Source organism: Chiroxiphia lanceolata, chromosome 9 (assembly GCF_009829145.1).
Source record: "Chiroxiphia lanceolata isolate bChiLan1 chromosome 9, bChiLan1.pri, whole genome shotgun sequence".
NCBI classification, from domain to species: Eukaryota; Metazoa; Chordata; class Aves; order Passeriformes; family Pipridae; genus Chiroxiphia; species Chiroxiphia lanceolata.
The window spans coordinates 17,782,969-17,810,190 of NC_045645.1; the positions used below are offsets into that span (position 1 = coordinate 17,782,969).

Below are 27,222 nucleotides of genomic sequence, written 5' to 3' on the forward strand. Positions count from 1 at the left end.
GTAACCACTACTAGCAGTTTTCCAACTTCCGTGACTGTCAGATCTAGTACAAAAATACAACTCGATTTTCTTCAAATGCACATTTTTTTGAAAGCTCTCATTTTCTGTTGTAAAATTTCTGAACTGTGTCTTTCTGTACCATAATATAGACACCATCATCCCAATACATTAATCTATGACCAATTACATAAGCTTCAATTAAATGATTCTTGTGTGTTCATCACAGTCCTTCATGTAAGCAGTCTTTCATTCACATAGCATTATTAATGAATGGAAGACTATTTTTGGTGAAATGAAAATTAAAAACTAATGTCCTAGGGACTGGTTTTCTTAAACACTGAAGTCAGCAACCAGCTCGTAATTACTTACACAAATTAGTTTCCTGAAGTCAGTCTGAAAATGTAGACTAAGTGTTGTATGATTTATTCCTAATGCTGATAAGTGTCTGATACATACCCCAGTGATCAAAGCTCTTATACCATGGTTTTTGATATCCCTTGCTTGACTGGAAGGGAAGACTCTACCTGTGTCCAAGTTAACATGTAAAATGCATTGCAGGGACAGTGTGAATCCAATTTGCTCTGATCTATGCAAGGTTGAAAGCGGTATTGCAATCTGTTGTAGAAAATATTTATTAAGAGAATTTTAGTGCTTGTCCCTGCTATACTTCTTAAAACAGCCAGTGTTAGACAAAAATGTGTTTCTGATTTGCACAGTAAGTTCTAAATCAAGTTTTAAAAAGTGACCTTTTAAAGCTTCAACGTTTATGACATGCATAACCTAGCAGTAGTCTGTGTCAGGCTTTTACTAAACCACCAGAAGCGAAGTGGGATTGCTACGGCTACAGTCCTTGTACACTTGCATTCATTTCCAGTGCCTCCAGTTGGGAGAGAAGTTTCTTTAGAGAACTAAAAGCATCGTCAGATCAGCAGCTTCTATCTGTTGCAGTAACTCCACAGCACATCTTGCTGACTTGGTTTCAGGTGTAATCAGGAGGGGGAAAGGCAACACAAACGTGATTTGAAGAGAAACACAAGTACTGTGTATGCAATGTGTTTGAGCAAACGTGAAGACAGCTAGCAAGGGTCTGTTAAACCCCTTCATTTCCATTAAGAAGATGTAAGAGAACAGTTGTTAGAAATGGTGACAGTGAGTCTTCTGTGCTATTTGCTGAGGACTGAATTGTGGGGTAAAAATGAGTTCAATTGGATTGTGCCACTTGGTACTAAACAAAGTAAAGGTTTTTGTGCAAGTGCCACTCCCTAACTCTGAGATACTCTTCCATGTAGACAGCATACTTTCTCTCCATTCTCAGGGAAACTGGCTGCTGCCTGGATGCAATTTCAGATTGCACCAGGCTTTAACCAGCTGAGCTAATCTTGGGGTTATTGGCTAAGGTACAATGATAAACTTATTTGGGAGTGAGAAAAGGATGGAAAAGTTGGTCACACCAGATCTGTGTATACTCTGTGGCCCCTTGCACAGATACAAGAGGATCTTTTTGCTTTACGAGCGTGATTTGTATGTCTAAAATGCTCTATGTACTGTTTGTATACAGCAATCTTTTGTTTCAAGGTATTAACTGTCCTATGTTATGACAGGGTGTTTTTACATGGAAAACAGGTGTCTGAAGAATTGAGTACAACTTTGGAAGTTGTTTTTGGGACTTTGACTACTGTCTCCAGAAATCCTTAATGTCTTGCAAAATGTTACAGAACAGCATAACTTTACTGGAATGGTCACTGCTGAGTTGTAAGAAATTTGAATCACTGGCTAAAAGTAGATCAGTCTGTTTATGCCAAAAGAAAGCGAAACAGACGATCTGAAAGCTAATGTGGAAGTAATCTCTTAAGCTGTTTTTATCAGGAGTTAACATTTCTCTTATTTTATTACAGTCTAACTGATGCTCCTCATTTACCTTCCCTTCCTTCTTTTCTAAAATAAAATTAACTGGTTTTTAATGTATACTAATATACATTATATACTCTCCATTAGAAGACAACCAGGTCAAAAGAGAAACAACTGAATATTTAATATTTGTCAATTAATGAATATCTAGATAAAACAATTTGATAACTAAAACTCATTTAGAATTTGGCTTCCAGGCTAGGACTCGGGGAAAGAATTTCTGGATGCCTTCTGTCCTCTTTTGAATCTTTGCCAATATTCATGATGGTATTTCCATAAAGTCATATTTGTTTTAAGAATATATTTCTTCTCTGTTTTGTTTTAAATCTGTAAGATGTTATGGTTTCCTTTTTTGGAAATGTAGAAAAAAAAAAAAGTAATGTATTTCACTCCAAATGTCCCTCGTACATTGTGTAAATGTGTTTGCCACAATGTTAATATTTAAGGGAAAAAATGAGACACATCACAACCCAAGAATCTAAACTTCAGGAATCCAGTCAGCAACCTTCAAGTCTTTGGACAGACCCCGGAAGGGCCGGCTTCTGTTCCATGCTGGGAGCAGGAAGAATACAGTTTTCCCCTAGAACAATTGACTGTTTGGTTGTACCCACCTACTAAAAACAAAAGATAAGAAAGTGCTACTCAATAACAAAATGCTAGTTTACTTCGGCTCCACTGTGCTTTTGGAGAGAACTAGCAGTTATTTGAGATAATCTTTTCAAGGAAAAGTCAATGGAGTTGATAAGAAGACTTCCTTTAAGAGAATTCAAGCTTAGAACTCTTTCTCTCTGTACTGTCCCCTATGGCTGAGATGTGGTGGTGTGTTGAAGGCTTCGGTCAGAGTTAGGCTGTGATCTTCCTGTTTCTGAGCTCTCCAGAGCAGTTCTAACTCTTTCAACTTTACAGACTTCTGAGTCATTTCTAATCCAGGTTTCTTGCTAGAACTAATGATAAACTGCCAAAAAGTAATGTTCTTAACTCAAGTAGGCACTTGAGCCAGTAAGGAAAATAGCAATACAAGGGAAGGGGTACCATCCCACCCTCTCACAGCCAGCTATCTGGATTAAAAACCACTTCATTATGTGCTACTTTAACATGTGTCTCCCAGGCTGACCAGAGTAAAAAACATGCTGTTTGGGGAACACAGGCAGAGATTCTCTTGACTTTGCCCCCCCAAAAGGCTGGCAGTGAAGTAAAGGGGGAAAAGTCCTCGAAAATGAGACTCCTCCACATCAGATAGCCTGGAGCAATTCAGTTTTTCAGAACAGCCTCTTGTGAAGAAAACCATGTTACCTTCAGTGTTTACATGGGAGGTTACAAGTCTGAACAGGCTTTCTTTTGGCAGTTATCATTGCCATGCAGGTGACAGGTGGAAGAAAATTCCTGGAACTCCCCAGTGTTCAAAGGCAGACTTACAAAGTTTGTGAACCCACAGTTTGAAAGCACATCAAATCCCAAAATCCCGCCCTGGGCAGGGCACTAAGGGAGTAACTGAGCGGTTGGAGATGCTTTCACTGAGGTATAAATCCAGAGGAGGATGAGGATGTGCTACCTTCTGCTTTGCTCTAAGCAGAAGCAGCATGTGAACTCTGTGCTGTCTGAGCCCTGACTGCCTCACTGTTAGGCCAGTGGGCTATTCAGGCACGGGATGTGGTGCGTGAATGGAAGCATTCATTGCCTTTCTCTTCTCATGCTTCTCTAAGCCTCGGGGCATTGATCCTGTGCTGTTGCCCCTTATCCAGAGCAGAGGAAGAGGCTGTCTCTGTCCTCTTCCCCTCTACTCTAGTTCCCTTGCAAAACAGAAAGCAAGATTCAAAGCAAGATTCAGCACAGAAAGCACTAATCTAAAATAAACTAAAATTAGACATAATAAAGTCCAGTGTATCTCCGATTTATTAAACTATCTGCAACTGTGCAGAAAGTCACAATAAGATAGTCCTCTCTCCAGTTCAGGGAAAAAAAGCCCTTGCACACATTAGATTTACTTCAGCCAAGTAATTTTCAAGGACCTCAGTATGTGCTGCACAAAGTCCTTCTCACATAGCCTTAACCTATTAACTGCTCTTTAATTTCAGACATAATCTCAGTTAAAAACCACAAAAACTCCCTGTTCTGAACTCACATGTGACCACATCAAGGGACTCTACTTATGATGAGGATTATTAAGCCTGTTGGACAGGTTATAATGATTGCCTTCCCCACAGGGCCTCGCAATATCCGGGCAGTAGTTTTCTGCATGATGTTTTCTGATGATTTCTAATGATTTTCTGCATAAAGCAGAACTATTCCTCTGGATCCTTGTTTCCTGACAGCAGAAATTACTGTTTCTGTTCAGCTGAATTCCACCCCCCCATTCCCTACCAGAACAGCTGCTGCAATGTTTTGTATCAGACACTGAGGAAAAGGCTTCTGAGGCTGAGTCTCCTCCTGCGGCAGCGTGAGGAGCTGCTGTTGGCTTCACCAGAGCCAGGCTGTGCACTCTGTTGGGCGTTTCTACTTTTCTTTGAGCTTTTTTCTTTGTATGTGTTTCTGTAGCCAGCCACATAGCTCTGTGTGTGTGCAGATGACAGATGTGTTTATATTGCTTTATAGGTGGGATAGTGTGTAGAATTACATTTCACCAGATGAATGTGAAATGCTAGAGTATGCTTTCACATACTTAGCTCCAGCAAAATACCTTTTAAAAGTTGTTCCAATGTACAGAATATCATTTTCCATGGTAAAGTCTTAAGAGCATGTTGTATTGCTGAAAGTAAGGTGCTTAAATTAAGAAAACAGGATATATTGAAAGTCAGATTCACTGTATCAGAAAAGAGAGGGAAACTCTGTTCCTTCCCTTTTTACTGATACTAACATTTTTTTCTATATTTTAGAGCTTGAACCTGTTGTTTTCCCAATTGACAGTTTGCTCTGTTTGATGTAGACTTGGTAAGGCTTTTTCCACGTGAGCTTTGAAGAAAGTACTTCTTAAATTGGTAAGTATTATGCCTGTAGCATGACACTTATCACCTTTTTATTTATCTTAAGAACGGAGCAACAATTTTCAAAAGGTGCACAACAGATTATAAGGGCAGCTTTGACAAGACCAGAGGAAAAATGATAGTAGTTTAATGCTTTGGGGGTTTTGGAAGACTGTAGAGTACAAACTGTCATGAAGCCAACTTAATATAACTGTTTCCTTTATACTTTAAGGATTCACAAGGGACTTCACTGCTAGCATACAGGAAATAAAGTCTGTTGTGCTAGAAAAAGACTTTGTTGCTTACAATTTAGAAAACACAAAGTTTCCTTAAAGGAAATGTTACATTCATACAAATTCCCATATTTATTTGTAGACAAAAATTACCATTCACATAGCAGGAAAACTAGATGAAAACAGAGACAGCATTGACTTAAAAGCCATTATGGAGTATTGGTAAACAGACCTAAATGACAGCAATAAACACAACTACACAAAAATTTTACCTAAATGTAGATATATCTTTATTATTGCCTCATTTTCCAGTACCAGCCTCATTTCTTAACAGGAATTCTTGAAAATAAATTGCTACATGAATACAATTCTTCAGTGAGGAGCTTGCAGAGTTTATTTTAGGTAAAGCTTGTCTTCTGTTGTTACACGATTCGACCAAGATATACTGACTTGGGATATTTTTCCTTTAGATCAGGCCACTGAACGATGAAATAATCTGAAAAGTAGTAAAGAATCTTTCCAGACAGGGATAAAGTCTCCACACGGCAGATGCTCTCTACATATACAATGATTGATCTCTTTATTCCTAGAAGGCCAAGAAGAAGAGCAGATATACAGACAGGAACACATGTTCCTGGTCCATTGCATAATATCTAAAAGAGATGAAACATATTACAAAAGTAAACCATGAGTTTTTCCATACAGTAAAGAATTAAAAATGTGCATATTCATTCAATGTTACGTTTACACAGAAAATATATTTCCAAATATATTGGAAAAAAACCAGAACAAGCAAGTGAATATGAAAAAATGGGGGGGGGGTATTATTTCAAAGTAGCTGCCAAAAAATATTTATTTACATGTCATGGAGCTTCAATACGGCACAGTTAAATTCTATGAAGGAAAAGTTTAGAATTCCTTGGGTATATAACTTAAACAGTTTCCAGTCTCAGTCACAGCTTTGTATTGTATCAGTCATGAAATCTATGCACCTAATAAGTCGAAAGAAGTTTAATTAGGGTTATTAAACCTGAGATCCAGTTATAAACCTCTTGAACTCTGGCTTAAATCAGCAAAACACTTAAGAGTTCACGAAAAATGTGCTGATGAATTAGGACCTTCACGAGACTCTGTTAGCTGATAAGTATGACTGGGGTTTATTTTTTATTTTTAATAAACATTAGTAGATAGTTACAAGCATACAGAAGGAAGGTGTTTTGGTAAAAGCATGTCACATCCTTGTCCCAGAGGATCTCAAATTCACTTATAAATGTTAACAGTAAAAGGAAGTACTCTTTTAATTTTAGACATTATTCAACTGAAAACCAGATTGCTTAAAAGTAAAAGGTTTAAACCATGGTACATTAGGCACTCTACTTGGTATCAAAATGGATTTCAGGTGAGGAATTTCTTACTAAACTTAAATACTACCATGTAATCAGCACTTTTCTGCACAGCTGGGGTTACATGGAAATAAAGAGTTCTTTTATAAAATCATGGCTCTATATCCTATAAACTCACTTTTTTTTTTTGTTCCAAGTTCACCAGCCTGTGAAAGATATTATACTATTGGGGGAAAAAAAATCTGAGTTTCTCTTTCAGGGCTGTAGCAATCATCTCAGAATGTTTCCTTCCCAGCTTCAGGGCAAGATCCCACTGATAAACTGGCTGGCAACATCTTGCCTCAGTTAAAAGGGGTAAGAGCTTTGGTGCTACTGAGTTCTAAACTCTCTCACCTATACTATGTCTTTATCATAGCCCCAGAAATCTAGCTTGGGGATGTGATGGCCATACTGCTGTTGGTTTCTTATCAGAATCAACAGAATGTAATACTATTTGCAACATTTTATTGTTGATCTTAATTGAACTATTTATTCATGCAAGACTTGCTGATGTTTTCTCAAAGTCCCTGCACACATTTTTAATCTTGGAATTTTAGGGTATCAATGTCCACACATTCTTGTATTTGGAACGTGAAGCGGTACACTGATTTTATAATAGCAATTATATAGCTAAGAAGCAAAGCAGCTGAACACATCAACTTCTCATACTATTTTGAAACTAGAGTAATATACTGTGGTTTCAAACCTCCTGCTGAGCCTGACTTCAAGTAAATTCATGGGACTTTAAACTCTACAATCTGCTGAGAATGAAGAAGCTGTATTTTATACATCTGGCTTGGTGAGGAAGGGCATAAACCAACCACACACGCTGCCTTTTAGCATTCCCTAGAAACTTTTCCATACCTGTGAACTAAACCATGCATTTTGCCCTATTTCTTGACAAGTTGGATTAATTTGCATGGATGTTGATTGTGATACTGGTACCTGGCTACTGATATGTAAAAAATTAAGCCATGTTTAGGTATTTCTATTTTTAATAACATCTGTTACTGTACTGTAAATAAAGGAATAGGAAACAATGTGGACTGTTCTCCTTTGTCTGCCAGCAAAACCCACCAGCTGCCGAAGCTGGACTATTTCAGACAAGTGCATAAGAAGCACCAAAACTGTCCCAATAAATTATTTACTATTTATTTTTGTGAGTTGAATATACAGTCTAACTACTGATTTCATATTCAAAATTCAGCTTTAAGTGAACCGGTAAAAATGGGCACCACTGCTGAACACTTTCCTTTAACAGAGCTACCTGATTGCCTCATCTTCATTGCTCCCCAAGCTCTTTCTCTGTTGTATTACTGTTCTCTCCCCTGTTCTTTCCTCAGTGTCATCAATTTCCATGTTTTTCTGTACTCTACCCAAGCCTCTGAGATTTCTCCCACCCATCTTCTCTTCCCTGCTTTTCTTTGTGATTCATCTCCCTCTGCATCCCTACCTATTCTCAGGTGCCCTTCCACCTATCCTCCTTTTGGAGAGGCTCTGCACTCTTTTAGCCTCCTGAGAGGCTAAAGAACTCAATACAGTTGTCTAAACAAGGAGTTTCACATTGGTCTCTGACTTTCTACAGTCTGACATAAAAAAAATACCAATTGTGGATATGATTTAGGTCAGGTAGACATCCTAACATTCTTCTCAGCCCATAAGTTGAGAATTGTAGAACAGGTTTTACAAAAAGCTGAATTATTACAATCATGATCTTTTTCAAGCACTGTGCCATACACTTCATCCTACTTCCCCCTTTATTAAACTTGGCTAGCAGCTCCAGTCCTTTTGGTATTTGGTATTCTTGCGTCTAAATGCACACACAAAGGTAAATGCCACAATGAATTCCAAACTAAGTGTACTCACAAAAGATCATGTAATGAAATAAGGGTAAACGGGTCTATTTGCAAACCTCTATGTAGCTCTAAAGGCCACACTGAGCTGCTCTTATTTTGCTGAGGCACAAAACAGAAAAGCAATAATCAAAATTAAAATCATAATAAAATACCTCTCCTATATCCAGGTTTTGATATAATGCACTCAATTTATACTTTCTACTGACTAACTTGTAGGGTGCTTCTCAAATGCCCTTTGATTCATGGAAAAGCACTTGCATGCAGGAAAAAGGATCAGGAAAATTATGGACTTGGCATCTCTAAAAAACCATGATATGATCATAACTCACGTCCTCTGCTCTTTCCTCTTCCACACATACCAGTTCAAACAAGACAAAGCAGACGTGGCTTTATAGGATTTATGTATGCCAAATGCTCATAAAATACTCTGATTATAGATGTTGCTATTTCAAAATGCTTGGATTTAGGAATTGGCCCCTGAAAGAGACTCTGGTATAAACCTGCTGAAGCCCACAGACAGATAGGTCCCTATCTGAATTGGGGTCATGATCTGTAAATCAAAACTAGTAATCAATCTCTCTGAACACTAAAAATTAACCTTCAGTTAACCTTCAGTGCGTGTCTAGAGACATGTCCTACCTAGAACTGGTGCAGTTGCAATTGCAGTGGCAATTCCCCTCCAAAAATCTGGTCTGACCAGTCCTACTTACTCCCTCTCACACTGTCAGCAGGAAGGGAGACCAGTGTTCCTTCTGCCTGGAATCCAACATCATACACTCTTCAAGGGATACAGGGGAAACTTCTGAGAAAATAAATATGTACATCATAAAGAAGAGGAACCATTGCAGAACTTTAAGCTAGAAATGCTGCTGTTCAGCTCCTGCCAGTATACAAACTTGCTGACTGTGGAAAGGAACTGAATCACGTACAGCCTTCCTTAAATATGTAAGAGAAGATGAGCCGTCCTACTGGTGAATTTCAAAACACTATTCAAAACTAACTTTTGGAGAATGATTGATGTCTTACAGCTTGAAAGGACCAGCTTTTGGTTGGTATCTCTCAGTGAATCCAATGGCAATCATTAGTACGTTGGGAAGAGACAGGCACCTATTGGGCAAGAAGGGACCAGGGCCTCTACAAGGTCAATCAGCTTTTCAGGGTGTTTCCCAATATCTATTTACTTTAGCTACAAGGCTGCCTGTAGAATATTTGTGTTGCATGAGATATGTCTCAAAAATCTCTGGTTTATTTGGTTCAGCCTCCCTTAAGGAGGCAGCAAAAAAAGGGAAAGAAGGGGCCAAAGACAATTTTTGTGTCACCTTTGAGCTGCAACTGCCCAAAGACTTTCTTGGTCACTGGGCTATCTGACTTTGTTACCAACAAGTGGTAAGGGATTGTCCCAGAAGCCAGTGCTACAGGTCTCTCTACACCACTTACATGCACCTCTAATGCAAAGAAATGCCCAGCTCACTGCTTAATTGGCTCACTGGCTGCCTGGGGTCACAGCTAGGTCTGTAAACTAAGTTGTACATACTAAAAACCTCTACCAATTCCATCTAACCAGAGTTTAAACAGTAAAATAAACTAACCAAGCTGTATATTAATGGAGGTTTAAAAGTAAAGGATCAGAATACAAAATTTATCTTTAGCTACTCTATAAATCTAATTTCATTTTAATCACTTTCATATAAAAATCGAATAGTTCTTGCTTTTATGTTTCAGATATTTTCCACAGCTGTTGAAAGAAAATAAGCTAAGCCAGCAGTCTGGCACACTGAGAACACTGGCACATGGCACCACTGCTGATAAAAGCTACTTCAGAGTTGGTGAATGCAGCACTGTGGTAGAGTGACATTTACCAGCGAAAACACTGAAAGCAGAGCTCACAGCTTCACTGGGATTAAATGTCAGGCCACTGATTAAAGCAAAAATGACTAAAGCAGAAAACTTGCAGTTTTTCTCATAAATACGTAAACATACATTTGCTGTATATCTTCAATGAGCAAGTGTTTAAGTACTACTGTGATGTTCCCAAATTACACCAATCAAAGGGAGGACAACATAAGTCGCCCTAAACTTAGTAGAAAGTGGAAAACATGTGTGATTTGTTTTGCATAAGAAATTGTCAACACCTGCTGTTCTCCTTAATGACTTCTGCAGAGATTGGTCTTTGTTACCTGGGCAAGAGCAGAAAAACTGCCCAGCTTCGTGGGGCTGGAGAGGTTTGTGGTGGGATGTGCACATGTGAACTGAAGACTACTTTACCAGACATGGAGCTACCTCCTGGAGCATATTCAGGACATTGCTCAGGCCTCCTTAGTTCTGGTAATGCTGCCTACTCTACGGTGCAAAACAATGGGAGATATGACTAAGGGAACAGGAGGTGGTGGTGACAGAGAACTACTAAAAAAGGCAAAGGTAAGTTGAGTGACACAAAATGGACCCAAATTGGGTTAACCGCATGATGTAGGGAAAAAACCCATTAGATATTCCTATGTTTTAGGAACAATGAATGTTTTTGTTTGTGTGTTTCTTGTTTTGATGGGGAGAGGTGGCCGTTTCTGTGGCAAGAGAAGAATCTGCAATGAGTTAATTTGTATTCTGCTATGTAAATTACAGATTCTCATGAGCTCATCAGCCCTTTCTTCTTTTTAGTACTATATTACTGTTTTAAAACCTTCATACTAATGCCCTGTAAGGTGATGTATCCAGCTGAACAATTTTCCTTCACTACAGAAGCTGCTGTAATCTGGCTTCTTGGTTTCAGCTGTGCCCATTTCTTGTCCCATAATTCGCAAAGTTTTCCCTGACTTCTCAGTGTATCCTTAACAATCCTCAAATCTGTGGGAAACACCAGGGCAAGCATTATACCCCTGCAGTTGTGGGGCATGCTTTTTCAATGTTGGAGATTCTCTAATGGTAAAATTAAGCTCACAAAAGCATCAGTAAACAAATCTCAAATTTTAATTATAACTATATTTCCCTTATGAGCTCATGAACAAGAAGCAAGCCTGGAGAGTCAAGAAGCATGGGTTGTACTCACAGCTCTGCTGTGGACTCACCATGGGATTTAGGGCACAGCACTTGCTTTCTCTCACATCAGTATTTTCTGTTTTAACATCTGGAGAACAATAACTTATTCCTCACATCAAAATTCCTGTAAATCCTTCTCAATAAAGATCTCCAGGTATGGAGAATATTGCTTTCATTAGTATGTGTTTTGATTCAGTAGCATACATTGAGAATAAGATAAAATGTACATGCTGTTTTCTCTTGAATAGATTTTTTTAGTATGTTAAAACATAGCAGACCCTATCAATTAAGAATCAATTTCTGGTAGTTACGTTGATGGCAACTAAAGCCTGGATGGTAAACAGAGGAAAAATTGTTACTTTTTTCATAAATTAGTAACCCTAAAAGGTTTCAAGAGATATATTGCTCATCCACACAGAGATACTGCAGTTATAGAAATAACTCTTTCAGGGTAGATAACTTTAGTAATCAGAAAAACAAGAGAAACCTGAGAATTTGAGAGAAAGGGATTTCTCCTTACCCAAATACTGAAGCGTGTTGAGAGGGAGTGTTCTTGTTAAAGCTTTTGCCAGTCTTGCTATTTAGCATATCTGAAAATTCAAGTTTTGAACCTTGCGAGAAACTAGCTTAGAATTGTTAATTTTTAAGGTTTAAAAAAAAAAGCAGGAACCTTTTTCAACAATTCCTTATTATTGCTACTGATGGGGGAAAAGAAGAATTTCAGGTTCTGTTTGAATAACAGAACTAAACTACCTACTGGTTTATTATTTTTCGAAGAGTGACGATCTTATCCAGTTCCCTCCACAACCTGTACATAAAACTAGGTAAAATTCACGCCCTATTTTCTGTTTGAACTTACCTGCAGAATGCAAGATAGGACAAAAAAACCCCAAAAACTAGCTGTGTAGTCTGATTAAATCAGGTAATTAAGGTAGAAATCAGGTAATTAAGGTCGAACTGAATTATACGTAGGTACACTTTTATCTTCTACTGTCTAAGTCGCTTGAATCATCAGGGGTGCAAAAAGATAGTTATAATGTTCTGCATCAACAGCTTGTGTTCGAGCTGGTCAGCAGCTTGTAGCATTTACATGAAAGCCTTCCTTGTCCACCTCTGTATTTGTTGGTACAGTTGCTGTTGTTATTATCCTACATTTACACAGTAAGTGAGGTGCTCTTCAAAACAAGCAGAGACATGTGTGGTCCTACAGGCAGATTACCTAAGCAGAATAAATAAGATCGGTGAATGCCAGAGTGGGGAAGAGAAGTGGAAGAGTAAGGACTTAAATTAGCACACTATGCAGCTGGGTTTCTAATGTGTACTTTTTTTTTTTTTAATGAGTATTACTTGCATCATGGAATGAAATACATTGGGAAGCATCAGTAACTCCTTCTCTTTTGCAGCTCTTACTTTATAAAGGTTTGGGGAGAGGGAGACAAAAATCCTACCTAGTGGATTTTTCTATGGGAGAAAAGGAGAGCTTTCACAAAACCACTAGGAACTTGATGTAACAACAGAATTTAATTGTAACAGCACTAGGCATTGTCACTTCTGCCTTTTAGGCACTTAGTGGCCTGACCTAGAGTTACCAGCCCATTGTCCTCAGGGCAAGAGACAAGGGAACAGGCCCAGCTTACTGTGATTTGCATCAGCATCCACGTACAAAGTAGTGAGGGAAGCTCCTTGTTTCTGGCTTTCAGCAGAGCACAGGAGCTCAGCTATGTATGTGGCTATATGACACTGTAAAGACTTAAACCGGCTCAGGTCTGTTTCTGGGTATGCCCAAGGGCTCTACTGATGAAGAGGAAAGATAACTGGGGTCATTAAGAGCCTCAGAAGTTAGGCAATAGTTTAGTGAGCAAAGGTTGAGAATCTAGATTTGCATGCATAAAGAAACATGCAGGCTTTAATTTATTAATTGTTTTTAATTAACCTAACCTTAGGCACCCTGCTTAACTGCCCCTCTATGACAGGTGGCAGGTCTGTCATTTGGATTAAAAGGATTTTGGAGTGGTAGTTTCCATTAGCATACTTCCAAGCCTAGTTGCCAAGTGTAAAATGAGAAACATAAAACAAATCAATTAAAAGAAATAATAAATTACAGGTGTGAAACCGGTAGTAATGTTCAAGTCTATGGGAATGTTAGTGTTGGCTATTAAAACATGATATTAAGACCCAGACTGTCAGTAGGACCAACAAAACAACCAGTGAGTCTTTTGAGAAAGTGGGGGAGATGGATAGAAGATTGGTTAAAAAGCAGATACAGGGTGGAGAATAAACTAACTCCCTACCTACATTACTATGGAGTGGGTCTGTGGTTTATTGCTGCTCAAAAATTGTACAAAGAAAAGGAAATTTGACTTTGTGTAGATGAAAAAGTTGGTCATAAAACAATTCTGTAAAAGGCCTTTGCCAAGTAAATGAAATGGTAGTCACTGAACTACATCTGCAGCTACAAATACTAGGTACTACCTGTCTTTCAGCTATGTCACTTTGGCTGAATCTGAACCTGACTACAGTCTTGGTCACCACGAGAAATACTATCCAACCTTTTAGAGCCTATTTACAAATAATTTTTATATCTCCTGATATAAAAAGTACTACTTATTCTAGTAGCCTGCTTCTACTCAAAAGGAGAAATTAAATCCAAGGACTGTTAAATATACTCATATATGTTAGTAATAGTGGCCTAAAATGAGCCTTTAATTGCAAATCTCAATGTGTCTTACATTAGTCAAGCATTCATTTAATTAGAACTTGAAAGCAGTATTTTAGGTTAGCTAAACATGACATTTTATATGTACATAAAACATATCTCAGGCTACTGCCTAAACACTGAAGTTGGCATAGCAAGAATGCGCATCAAATTCCTGCCTGAAATATCTTTGCAATGCAAACCCTAGAGGTGTTGGCAATCTGTATCTCATACCAGTGGTTAGACTGAGCAAGACTGTTATGCTTTATAACATACATGGAAATGTGACCAGGATGTTCATGATGAGTTAAGACTCTTTTACGTCTAAAGTCTGCTTAAATCTAAGCTAAGAACTCAGTTCATCTTTACTAACACTTCTGTCCTTCCTCTGAAAAGTAGTGTCTATAGGCATGTCTAATCAGCAGTCACAGAAAGACCAGAGCTATAGCTTTAAACCAACCAATTGGAATAGCTTTAGATGTTTATCTGTGCTCAGTGGAGGGTAATTCTACATTGTGAGTGCAGTGTAGCAGTACACAGCACACAGGGCAGAGGACCGGTGAATAAAACTAATTTTCATCAACACCGAGAAGTTAAACACAAATATTAATAGCTTAACTTTGAGGTTTTTTGACTAAACAATTTGTGTCACTGAAGGTCTTAATCCAATATTCTTACTCTTGCTTATTTTGACTGTTTTGATCCTAGAATAACAACAGTAGGTCAAACACACTGTCAGTCTGGTCCAAAAGAATTATAAATTAGTGGTGAAAGATTCAGTGTGTAAAAGAATGCAGCAGATAGTCTTGACATGGCATTATACAAAGTTCACTTGTAATGAAGTGAATAGAGAAAAAATGCTACCACCCAGATTTTGCAGCTTTCCACAAAGTTCCAATAAGAACCATGATAGGGACAATAACTTGCTATTTGTCACAGTAATTTCTTAAAGTGAGCTTTTGGGCAGGGCACAAAGGATGGAAAATCTTAGCTAAATGAAATAATGGTCTCTTTTCAATTAGCTTATTGTGTGAACACTTCTGTAACTAGAAGCTGCCTGTAGTCATTTTAAGCCGTCAGGGGACCAGGCATGTGTGATGGGATGTGCAGTCATAAAAGAATAGGTAGATGGCTACATGCATGATGAGCTGTGCAGGTTTCAGGCTTCTAGAAAGAAGTTTTAACAAGGAGAGACTCATTCAACTGACAGCTGGTTCTTGATGTGCAAATGCAAACTTCTTACTACAGACTTCCCACAGGAAGGAGGCCCTAATGTGGGAGGACCGCCTTCTTTGCCTGATTTAACCCAGGTTTTTCCAAATAGCAGTGATCCGAAAATATCTGCTTATTTCAGGCTCTGTAGGACCCTTAAGCAGTAGGAACTGCTGAGAAGCGTCCCCAGAAAAGGAATAAAGTCTGGTCCTAAGGGTCCAGGATGTGCAATCTACTAATGAATAAGGCTTTATACAGCATTTCTGCACAGTTCTAGGTGAAATTTAATTATATTAAAGGACAACAAATCACTGGTCCAATTACATAACCCCTCTATGGCTGAAAAAAAGGCCTGGATATAGTATTTTGTAGTTTTCTGCTGTGGTGGGTACACATCCTTTGTTTCCAGTTTGAATTTCAGGTATACCAGAATGACCAGGATAATCATGACCCAGACAAAGGGCTAGATCACCTGAAAACCTGGTTGCAGGGCTGGCAAACCAGCCCAAGAACAATGGTTCTGTAAGCAGCAAGAGAACTGAAGATCAGTTTCCTTTGAACTTGTATCTACTGACTGACTTAAAGCATATCTTATAACTTAAATTTATTCCTTCTTGTACATCAACTAATCCAGCAATTTTCTCTGTCTTTGGGAAAAATCTTTGTGCAGCTTTTCTAATTTCTGTAACTAAGAAGGATTTGCATCTTTTCCTAGATAATAGATCTTATAACATCTTGTTCTGGTTTTATGCATCTTCTTAGCCTTTCTCTCAATGAAGACAATAAATCTCTCTTCTCTGACCAGCTGCCTGTTTTCATGGTAGGAATTTGCAGTCTTTGAGCTACAACTGCATGCTAAATCTGGCTGCAATTGATGAATGGTTTTAAAAGCTTTTCTGGGGAAGGTAGGTGTAGGTAGAGTGTGCTGGCACAAGCCTTGCTTCCCTGGTATTTTAGGCCACTGTATAGAAAGCCTACCTAAGGCAGATCAATGTTGTAAAAACTGCCCACTATACATTTGCTTGCAAAACACCCTGACACTTATATTTCTATAATTCTTGGCTATAGAAACACAAGCTGATCATCACTTCTGACATCTTAATTGTTACTTGGTTTAACATCTCTAAAGGGACTTGACTTTGCAGAGTGCAGATGTTCGTAACTCAGAAATGGGCCTCCTGAAGATGATCTCAAACTGAACAACTAAGCTAACTTCTACATTTCTTAAACTCTCTGGGGGCCCATTTCAAGTGTGGGTCAAGTCCTGCAAGACAGCAAAGGTCTCCTGGAAGTTGTTCAGTTCTTTCTGAACTCACTATCTTGAAGAAGGGTTGGATGGAACTGCTTTCTCATGCAAAGTAAACCAAGCAGCTTTGCCAGAAGATCAGTGTGAGATACAGAAAGGGACACAGTGCTCATGTAAATAAGCACATAGCAAGTAACTCCTGTGTAGCTTGGTTTGCTGTTTCCCCTTTGCAGCTATTTTCATTCTGCAGATATGCAAGTTATGCCAAACTAAGCTTATCTGTTCCAAACCTTGCCTTTGTGCACCTAATGGTTTCAGGTTCCCTTTGCAGTACTTCTCGTCCTACATTTCTTGAAAACTGCAACACTTCTGCATTTCTCTAGCTTTTGGGTGCCTGGAGACTTTAGTCATTCCTTCATACATACACATATTTCTGACAAGCCTAAAAGCAAATGTAAGGATTTGGGGATCATTCATACATACAAATTATTTAGAAGCAATTCAAAGTTGTCTTTCCCTCCTGCAGTTAAATAGAACCAGTGTCTAGACTGAAAATGTACAGTACCCATAAGCTCTAGTGTTTAAAAATATGAAGCTCTTAGCATGATGTAATACTGTCCTTGTTTCTAAACTCAGGTCTTGATTTCCATGCCAAAAGTTACAGATGAGTACTGTGAACTCAAGCATTTGTCCCAGCCTTTCTAGTTCTTTAAACATTGCATTTTGCCAAGGGTAGGGTGAGTTGCAATTCCCTGCAAACCTTTTTGTTTAAAGGCAATTAAACACTACCAGTTGCTTCACATACCACACAGTCTTTTCACTGGTAACGTGAGGCATTTTAATCCCTGAATCACTCTCCTTGGATAAGTGTTTTGAAATCTTTGGAGCTCTCTGAGTTTATGTATTTTACAGAATTCTGAAACTAAGATATCCATACAAATAGTAGTATGTAAGCAGCTTTCAAGTGCTGTAAGATTTGGCATAATGCCAGAGATGCTTCTGCCAGCTGCTATTGTGGTTGATAATTGTACCTGAGAAAAAGTAACTGGGGACAACCTCCCTTCCAGCCCTTCTCTAATCATAGATAAAGATTCTTTGGATATCATTTTGAGTCAGTGGTTCCCTTGAACACTACAAAGGGCTTAAAGGCCTTGCTAAAAGGTATCCTCAATTTTACAAGGTTAAGTGTTTTTTGAAAATGCTAGTCTTTTGATAGCTTACCATAGTTTATTAACTCCAAAACTATTTCTAATAATTTTATGTGTAAACCTCACTGTCACCTTAAATTCCTTTTGTAAACAGAGAGCATATGGAATTACATTAGTAACTTCCTGCTTCCTACAAGCTACATAGTGAGATTTTTTCAGTCAGTTTCTTTTGCAAGAAGTAAGAAGATACATATACATTAACTTAACACAGTGGTATAGCAAAGTGATTACTAAATATTACTCACATTTGCTCTGTCTGCTTCATGTAAACAAACTTGACTATTTCCCCTGCCCCAACTCAAACCTCAGTAAAAAGAATAGTATGGCATCTTCTCCTCTCTCCCAACTTTATCTTTTCAGAATAGGCTTGAAAAACAATAAATGCAAAAAAGCTACTTCTGTTCTGCACAGTAAATTGCTTGGAAAATTCCAGCAAGCAAGTAGCTTTTGATCTGAGAGGAACTGACCAGTACTATTGAAGCCAATGAGATCAAATTATTCACAGCAGCCTCTCTAAACATTCAGAATACCACAAATATACAAAAGCCTCTTTAGAATTAGCCATACAGTTCACAGTGGGAGTTAAAAAAAGTCTCCTTACAAATAACCTCTGTAGGTGTCAGATGCTGCTATGAAATTGTGAAAAATACCTTGTAACTGCATTAGTCTTTACACATTTCATAAAATATTTTAAACCTCATAAAATATTAATTTGAAATTCTGCTAAAATAATGCTTTTTAAAAAAATTCAAGTTTACATTACTGATGCCTTCAGAGTCTTTCAGGTCTAGAAATAAAAAAAAATCCAGCTGTAACCAAATTTTCTCTTACAGAATTGTAAGACTTAAAACTAAGAGTCCAGTGTGTACCTTTTGCACTAACACAAAATTTTATTGATTGGGTATCTTCATTTTAGTTCTACAGTTTGACAGCCCTGAATGCTTCTGACTTGTTTAACTCTGTGGAATATTTTTAAATGAATGCTGTAATTAGCATGAGAGTGCAGTTTTGTGAACAGCTTGAAAAGTTACCAAAGTGCTGAGGAGTTGCTATTCAGCAGTGATGTTTTTTGCCATTAGATGAGATAATTAATGTCAGTCGGCCAAAAACTAAATAAATATGCATTGTAGCTCAAAAGTCCATGTAAGCACAAGAACTGAATCTGTATATATTTGTGCTGGTCTGAACCTGTCTGTGCCAGACTGGTCATACCATTTTAGAAGCAAGTCCAGCCAACAGGATAACCGGGCTTTCAAGCATAGTTTGTGCTGTTGCAATCCTAAAGAGATATTATCAAGAATAGCAACTTTGTTTTTGCTAGTTCTACCAGCATTAACAAGGAAATGACACACTCTGATGTTACTTGCAAACTTTGAGAGGGAAAACTGGTATTAGTTGCTCTAATTCACCAGCAGCACAACCTGTTCTCTCTTGATGTATTGCTGCTACATTTAATTTAATATTACAAAATACTTTTCCAGCAAATTGTTAATCTAGAGCATATGAGACAGAGTCTGCAATGTGTTGATATTCCAAATGCTTTTATGATGCTGATTCTCAACGAGTTGAAATTTACCTACCAAATCTGGTTTCAGTTTGTTGGTCAAAGGAAGAGAGTAGAGTATGGAGTATAGGGTTGTTACCACAGAGGAGATCCAAGACTGTCTAACCTCGCGGCTTCTGGGAATGCGATGAAGGGTGAACTGGAAGAGAGCACGATAATTGGAGCTGTTACTTTTCTAAGAATGTTTTTGTTCCTTCTGTAGTGTCACTACTACCTTTTTTTTTTTTTTTTTTTTTAAATCTACTTTGGAAATGTTCGGGTATAAGAGCTTTGCATAGATGCCTGTGGTGTGCTGCTCAGCGCTCCTGGCAATAAAGTAAACACAAATACTAGAACTATATACCTATTGTCTAATCCCTTCTCAGGTTACTTTAAAACACTCCCAGCGTCACAGCCAGCCGGGTGGAGGAGCTGCCCCGCGGTGTGTGAGCCGAGTGCGGCATCTCGTGGGCACCGCGCCGCCAGCCCGTCGGACCGCACAACCCGCGCACGGGGACTCTGCTGCCTCTCGCCTGCTTAAACCCTTTGTGCATTTACAGTGCAGAAAATGCAGCAGCTTTTCTCAGTTAATGCCCGGCGCATGCTATTAAAAAATGTAAAAGCAAATACCGCTATCCTTTAAATACTCAGTGAGTATTCAAGAGATATGCAAGATGCATATTCAAAATGTAAAATATTTGCATAACGAAAGAGAAAAGAACATCTTATTATTAAAAATTAAAATAAAAAATTAAAAATAAAGAAATAATTTTCTTTGTTCTTTCCCTAGGAAAAAGTAAAGATTATTTACTGTGTAAAAGGTATCAAATTAATAAAACAAGGATGTTTTCTTCTTGTTCAAAACACTGTGAGCAGGTAACAGCAGTTAGGCTGCCTGCACTCTTCATAGGTGGCTTCATGATGCAGAGGAGCTACACATAAAAACTACACATAAGAACTAGTGCTATGTCAGAAGGCAGTCCTTACGCTAATGAAATTTTTGACTGTTTAAACGAAAGACAAATATAAAGGCTGCAGTGCACTGCTCATGTGGACAGTGGTCCTTATCTCACTTTATCAGGGACAGCAGATCACTACCCCTCCAGAAGAACTTCTACTGGGAGTGAGAAACACTAAATATAAATACTGAAAGTTGTCCAGTTACTTCAAATACACATTGCTAATTATTATAGCTTAGTCCTGGTGATTTGTGCTCAGGAAAGATCATGTTAACAGTGGCTGTACAGTAAACACAAACTACAAATCAGTCTTTAATAGCACTAACTGTGACTTTTCTAAAATATAAGGTGGAAAGAATAAAAAAACCCCAATGTTTATAAATACAGACTGTTAATTTTCTTAGCCAAAATTAACTTGTTTTGTTGTGATATGTTTCTTTAATAGCTGTGATACCAAGAGGCATTAACAGATGTTATAAACTGTTTTTCTTATGTTTTATTTGCAGGTGTTGAAACTCTGATTGCATTACTCTGACAACAGAATATGGAAAAATAAACATGCCCCCTGCTCCCTATTCAACAGTTTCTGGTTATCACTGCCTCTCTGTTTCTTAAAGCTTTGGAAGAGTTCAGGTGATAAAAAGAAATGCTGTAAAGAGAGTTTAGACCCTTGCGTAGTACTCAGTCCTGGAAGAAATATGGGTACGATAAGACAGTTTTAGGCAGATTAGGTTTCAGTGGAACTATTCAGATGAACCTTCACTGTAAGAACGGTTTTAAAGAGTATTTGACAAAAAAACCTGCAGGTGATTTTCTTCATCATTAGAAACCCTAAGTAATTACAGTAAAACTTGGCAGGGACCCCAAACAGTATCAAAGAAGAAATTTACTTGTAGAATTCAAGTAAGGATCATGCTGATTTTATCTATTCTTTTCAAAAAGCATGCTGGAAACTTTAATCCTTTACCTACTTAATATTGGTGTATGCAAGCATGCAAGGAAAAGCTGGTGGAAAACTGCAACTGCTGTGAATTATTAGAATATGGTCAACTGAACACACTGCAATGCTTTCACAGAAACTGGGTTTATACAGCTCTTTTTCATGCTGAGAAACAAGATTTCTTAGCATAGTCTCTCTCGTGAAACAAAAAATGGAAACGTATGGTCCAAAGAGGTTTATGCAAAGGTTAGTTAATCTGGTTGCGCATCTCAGACATGACAAAGGGGAATATAAGATCCTGGGAAGAATTCATGTTCTTCAGCTAACAAATCTAAGTTGTCTTTCTGCTGCTAGAGTAGGCTGACAGCAACTGAAGCAGGTTCTCTATGCTAAGCATAGAAGGTTCCCTGAGTAACAGCTCTGGGGGCATCCACATGGAACAGTTGTGGTTACAGGCTGGGGCCAACAGAGTGATAGCAGGACTAGAGACTTTTCATAGGAGGCATTTTGGATTTCTTTTTTTCAAGTGACTTACTAGGTTGAGGTGCAGCATTTTTCTTCTTGTAAGCAAGATGCTCATTCTGGATTCTTTTCCTTCTCCCTGAATACTGCAGCTGTTAGAACGGGGCTAGACCACAGATCAAAAAGAAAAGTATTTGTGGGGTTTTTTTACATCGTAATTTTCTCTTACATCACTGATTTTCTGTTAGGTCATTTCTCTAATTTGTCTTCCATCTGGTCCTTATATCTGGAAAAATTTACTTCCTTGACAAGATGAGGAAGGGAATAACCATGTGTGGAAGCATTCAGACTTTTTCTATTCAAAGTTGTAAGAAGCTACAAGCACATTATTTTTAAATGCTTAATGATCTCCAGCATCCCCAGTAAGAAAACACATACTATGTGCCAGTATCTGAAAGCATACTCTGAAAGTTAGCAAATACATGTTATAGGCATGTGATCTTTACTTTCCAAAATTTATCTTCCATTTTCTCTCTAAATACTTTTGTTCAGTGGAAAAAGAATGGTCAAAGGAAAATGAGCATCTGTTATCCAGACATCAAACTCACATGCAGCCAAAAATATTCCTCTGGCTTTCAATGTTAAAGGAAAATATAACTACATGATCTGTTAGTAGTTGGAGGGGGTATAAAAGGGAAGTTGCTTAGCAAAAACAAGTGAACTAATGGAAAATTATCTTTAAATACTCAAAATATGTATTTTTAAGAAATTCAGTAATTTAGGGTTGGACATTTTTCAGGTAAGTGAATATGACTGTGTGAATGGCTATTTAGCAAAGAAGATTTCTCAGAACAGGAAGAACCTCTGCTTGCTTTACTAAACTTTCATCCTCAGTGCACAACAAGAGAAGAGACTGCCATGCTCAATTCGAACTAAATCATCCCCACTTGATCTGGTAGCTTGTGGGCAGGCAAGGAACCTTCAACTTCCAAAGTGGAAGTGGGGTAAGCAAACTTAAAAATGTCATTGCCAAGTAAGCCTGTTGCTCACCTTAGCAGCAGTTCCTTTACAGTAAAAGGGTTTATTCTAAAAATCATTGGTACCAAGTTCTACATCCTTTTGTCCCAGTAGCACTGCTGAAGACAATGAAAGTGCACCGTATGAAATCGACACCATGTAAATAATTATTTTACTGTGTAGTGTACTGTTTGCTCAAAAGGACTTAAGATTTTATAGTTAGAACACTCACTTCCATTGTACTTACTCTAATTTCTAAATAAAAAAACCCCCATCTTTCTACTAATTTCACTGGATGTCAGATCACACTTTAAGTCAGCAGTCATGCTGCTGTCTGTTAATCATACAGCAAACTAGCTCAAAGCAAGCAAATGTTTGATAAAAAGATAAACAAGATATTTTAATGATTTTTTTCATTATTTTTAGGAGTTCAGCATTTGCTCAGATCATCAGCCACAAAACTCTGACATTCAGAGGCCTTGCATGTCTTTTAAACACATTTAATATTTTATTTTAAAATACAACCAAAACACAGTCTAGAAAGCACGAAACCAATACAATTTCAATTAAGGTTTACTGACATAAAACATTTTTATATATGATTTCTTTTAAAAAATACATTGTGTCATCAAGGGAAACGTCAAATTAAAAAAGAAAAGAAAAGAATCTGCCTCACTATATTTCTGACCCAGTATATTTATAGCTACAAATAACATTTCAATGGCTGGCTGATTTACAAAATTAAAAGAGATTTATTTTCAACATGTTTTTCTTGAGCAAGAGACAGCCTTTTTTGTACAGTCACTTTCACTACAATTATGTTCCCTCATTAGTTTAAATGGATTAACATATAAACAAGAGGTAAAGACTGTTCTAAGAGAAAGTAAGAAAGGTGGTTGTGAAAACTGGTAGCAAGAACAGCATTTCCTATTTTTAGGTAGATTTACTTTGCATTTTCAGTGTCCCTCTAGTACACCAATAATCAATGGTGGTTATTTAGCTCACTTTTAGAAATATAAAACCCAGTATCTATAGAACGGCACTCTAAGCTGAACTTTAGTGTAAGTGATCATCAATACCTAGAAAATCAAAAGCACTTGCTGTTTGTATAAATATCCTTTTAAAGAAACTTCCAAATTGCCTTGAGTTAGAATGTCATGTTAAGATAATTTTACCTTACACGAATACATTTAACAAGTTACCTGGGATTTGGGGAATGTTTCAGCCCTTTTTTGTTCAAAAGAACGTATTTTAGCTTCACTCATCTTATCTGAGTCTGCAAAAACATAATGTCTGGGAGAGTAGGACTCTGACAAACAGCTGAGTAACCTCAGGATTTCTGTTGTGTGCCCACCTGTAAAAACAAAACAAACCACAGCTAGTATATGGGAAATTTTGTAACTTTCCATTTCTTTAGCTGAATCGGTCACTTTTCCTTTTAAAATGTGTTAGTACTACTGCTTTCAGTGATGCTTTTCGGAGAGTAGAGGATTCAATCAGAGGATGACTAAGACTAAATGTTTAAGTAATGTGGAGATAATGCACTGAAGCTGTATCGATGGATGTTTTTCAGCAGGGACTGTACTATCCCAGCTCATAATACCGAAATCACTGGGCAGCAGCAGCAGTTTCGCTCGCAGCCGCTCCAGCGTAACAGCCTGGTGCCGACAGAACAAACAGTCCTGCTCCCGCGGGGCGCTCTGACCACTGCCCTTGAGCGGGTGTTCACAACCTGCTAACTGCAAGGGCACTTGATTCAGGGAGCTTAACTGGCACCAAACTGGAGAGGAAGTACTAATTGTGCTTTTTAGGGGGCAGGGTTAATTTTTTTTTGTCATTTGAGCTTCCTGAACTGCAGCTACAGGGATACTGCAACAGGGAAAGGGAGAGAAAGAAGACTGTGTACACGGGTGAAGTGGAACGGGCTCACCTTTTATCTGTTGGACCGGATCAGCTTAACATCAAACTGCACTTATGCTATGTGCATAAGCATTTACTGGATGTGTTACTTTTCACTCTGCTGGCAGCTACAGACCAAAACAGCAAACTGTTTTCCTACTACCTCCTGCTGACCAGGGTCACCAGAGAGAGAGAGAGACCTGTTACACAGGTGAAGCACTCGTGACTGCTGAATGATTGACAAGCAAGGCAGGTGTGCCCTTTTACAAATGAGAGTTTGCCACCTTTCCACACAATGTCATGCTGTATTTTTCAAATATGTTTGGAGGTATTTTCTTGTGAGCAATGTTTGTTAAAGGTTTCACAAATTTTAATGCAATCATCTGAGCATTCACATAAGAGTAGGAGACTCCTACTTAAAGTCTCAAATAGCCTTGAACATTATATGAATCTTAACTGACATGAATTATTTCACCTGGTAAGCTTATTTACAGGGAAAGCATTCTTTTAATACAGACAAACTAGATTCCAAAGGACCAAAGGAAAACAAGCACATTACCAGCCCTAGTGGAAGTAAAGATGACTTGAAGAATTATAAAACTGCCAGTGAAACTCAGATTGCAGGAAGATCCTGAGACACCTCCAATTAGACCCCAACTCAATTAGCTGGTGCACAGAAACCAAAGGGATACTGATGTGATGAAATCCAAGCTGGCCTGGATTTGTCAATTGCAACTTTTCAAATTAGTTTTTTGGGGCAAATTAATTGCCCTGCAACTTTGGGGAGGAGGTAACAAGGAGTAGTAGATGTGTGTGCCCCCCTTAGCATGGGGTGACACACTTGCACAGCTGTACTGCCTCTGACGGACCCACACGAGGCTCTTTGTGAGTAAATCACCGGAACGTGGTTTGGGTGAATTACAAAACGCCACGTATGTCAGGGGTGCGCCGATCGTTGGAAAGCCGTGCCCTGCACTACCGTCAATAATTTTTCGTCAGCAGACTAAGCAGCTGCACAGGTCAGTCCTGCACCAGTTTATCGATACACTCGGGAGTGACTGGAGAAAAGCACGTGCTACCGGAGGGAAAGGTTCTGAAACATGGACGAAAACGCCCCACATGAAGACGTAGCCTAACAATTTCTCAAATCGAGCACTAAAAAACCCAAAGACAGGCGGCAGCGCGGAGGGGGCCCAGCTCGGGTAAGCTGCTAGAGCTGCCGTGGAGGGACCATGGCATCGCGACTACAGCTCCCGGCATGCACCGGCGCCTACCGGCGGGCACCGCACCGCGCTGCATGCCGGGACTCGCAGTTTCAGGAGCACTGCGTGGCCGCTCTACGGCGCCATCTACTCCCGCTGGCGGCAACTTCCACTCACCGGAGCCAGCCACCACCAGGAGACTGAGCGGAGGTGTCCGCCGGCCGCTGCGCCTCCTGGCCACGAGCGCCAGCGGGACGAGCAGTAAGGGGAGGAGGAGGAGGAGGAGGGCGGCCGGCTGCAGGAGCTCCATGGCGCGGCCAGGGCCGCTCCGCGCGGAAGCGGCGGTGGCACCTCCTCCGTACGGCGGCCGGTGCGGTTCAAACCTCCTCGCGCGGTGAACGCGGTGGGGTACTGGGAGCGGTGCGGGGCTAAGGGCGGCAATAAAGTATGAGGGGCTCCCTTGTGCGGAGTCTGTGTTCCCCGACTGTGCGGGGTCTGTGTCCCCCGTGTGCTTGAAAAATACAGCATGAACCTGTGTGCCGGTCTGTGCTCCCGCCGTGTGCCGGGTGCGCTCCGCGCTCCTGCGAGCGCGGTCCCGGAGCTCCGAACTCCTCCGTGCGGGAGCGCGACCGCGAGTGTGGGCAAGAGCTGGCGCTCCCAGGGCCCTGCAAGGGCTGCGGTCTGTTAGAGGAGGTCGAACTGCCCTAATTCACCTGTAAACCGAGACGTGCGTGCCGCAGCATGTGTCTGTCATGTGGCTCCTCTGGCACGCACAGATTCCTGCATCGATTTGTCAGCATGCGCAGGCATAACACCGACCCAGGTACGTACGCTTACATGCAGTTGTAATTTTCTATAATGTATAAAATGAAGAATATTAACACTTCAGTGCCTGTCGTGACTCTTGTTTTCATCATTCCAATACTTTAGCTTTTTATTTCAGTAAGAAGCGTGGAGCAACAGATCAGCACTCTTTTTGTCCCTGTCAGCATCCGCTCTTTGTTGGGAGATAGCGATGATTCAGCCACAGGACTAATCTCAGATGAGATATCTGTTTGCTAGAAAGAGTAAGATATTGCATTTTATGATTAGGAAAGAGTTTGTTCATCACTGGTCTTAAATTATTGCCAGGGAGCAAGGCCATCCTTTTGGCTGATGAATCAGGAGTAATGAACTCTGGAACTTTATGGAGCGGTTTGACACCAGTGCTTTATAGGCTGATTTATCACACATATGAAGCATGACAGCTGTGCACTTGCAACGCAAATGCACAAACACAATAGATCAAACACATTGCAATTCTGCATCTGCCTGCCATGATTTCGATGGCTGTTTTTTCCCCTCTTATTCGTTCTAAACAAATTGGACTTTTTGTATCCCTACTGGCCTTGGAAGCTGAATGTTTCTCATTTTTAACAAAAATGTGCCAGTTGTGGGTTCCAGTGGTTATTGTGTAACATACAATTA

General features: G+C 39.2%; 1 protein-coding gene across 2 annotated transcripts; it reads right to left on the bottom strand.

Annotated features, from left to right (window-relative positions):
* Positions 1 to 4,941: 4,941 nt before the first annotated feature.
* ALG14 (ALG14 UDP-N-acetylglucosaminyltransferase subunit) lies at positions 4,942 to 26,120 on the bottom strand. Of its 2 annotated transcripts, XM_032696746.1 has the most exons (4): positions 25,933 to 26,115; positions 23,857 to 24,008; positions 19,314 to 19,436; positions 4,957 to 5,754 (listed from the first exon to the last, which is right to left on the bottom strand). In XM_032696746.1, the coding sequence occupies exons 1-4, from the start codon at positions 26,063 to 26,065 to the stop codon at positions 5,524 to 5,526; spliced, it is 639 nt and encodes a 212-aa protein (XP_032552637.1). In that variant the 5' UTR covers positions 26,066 to 26,115; the 3' UTR covers positions 4,957 to 5,523. The 2 variants fall into 2 exon arrangements, with proteins under 2 accessions (XP_032552638.1, XP_032552637.1); XM_032696747.1 differs by lacking the exon at positions 19,314 to 19,436 and having other exon boundaries at positions 4,942 to 5,754; positions 25,933 to 26,120.
* Positions 26,121 to 27,222: the final 1,102 nt, after the last annotated feature.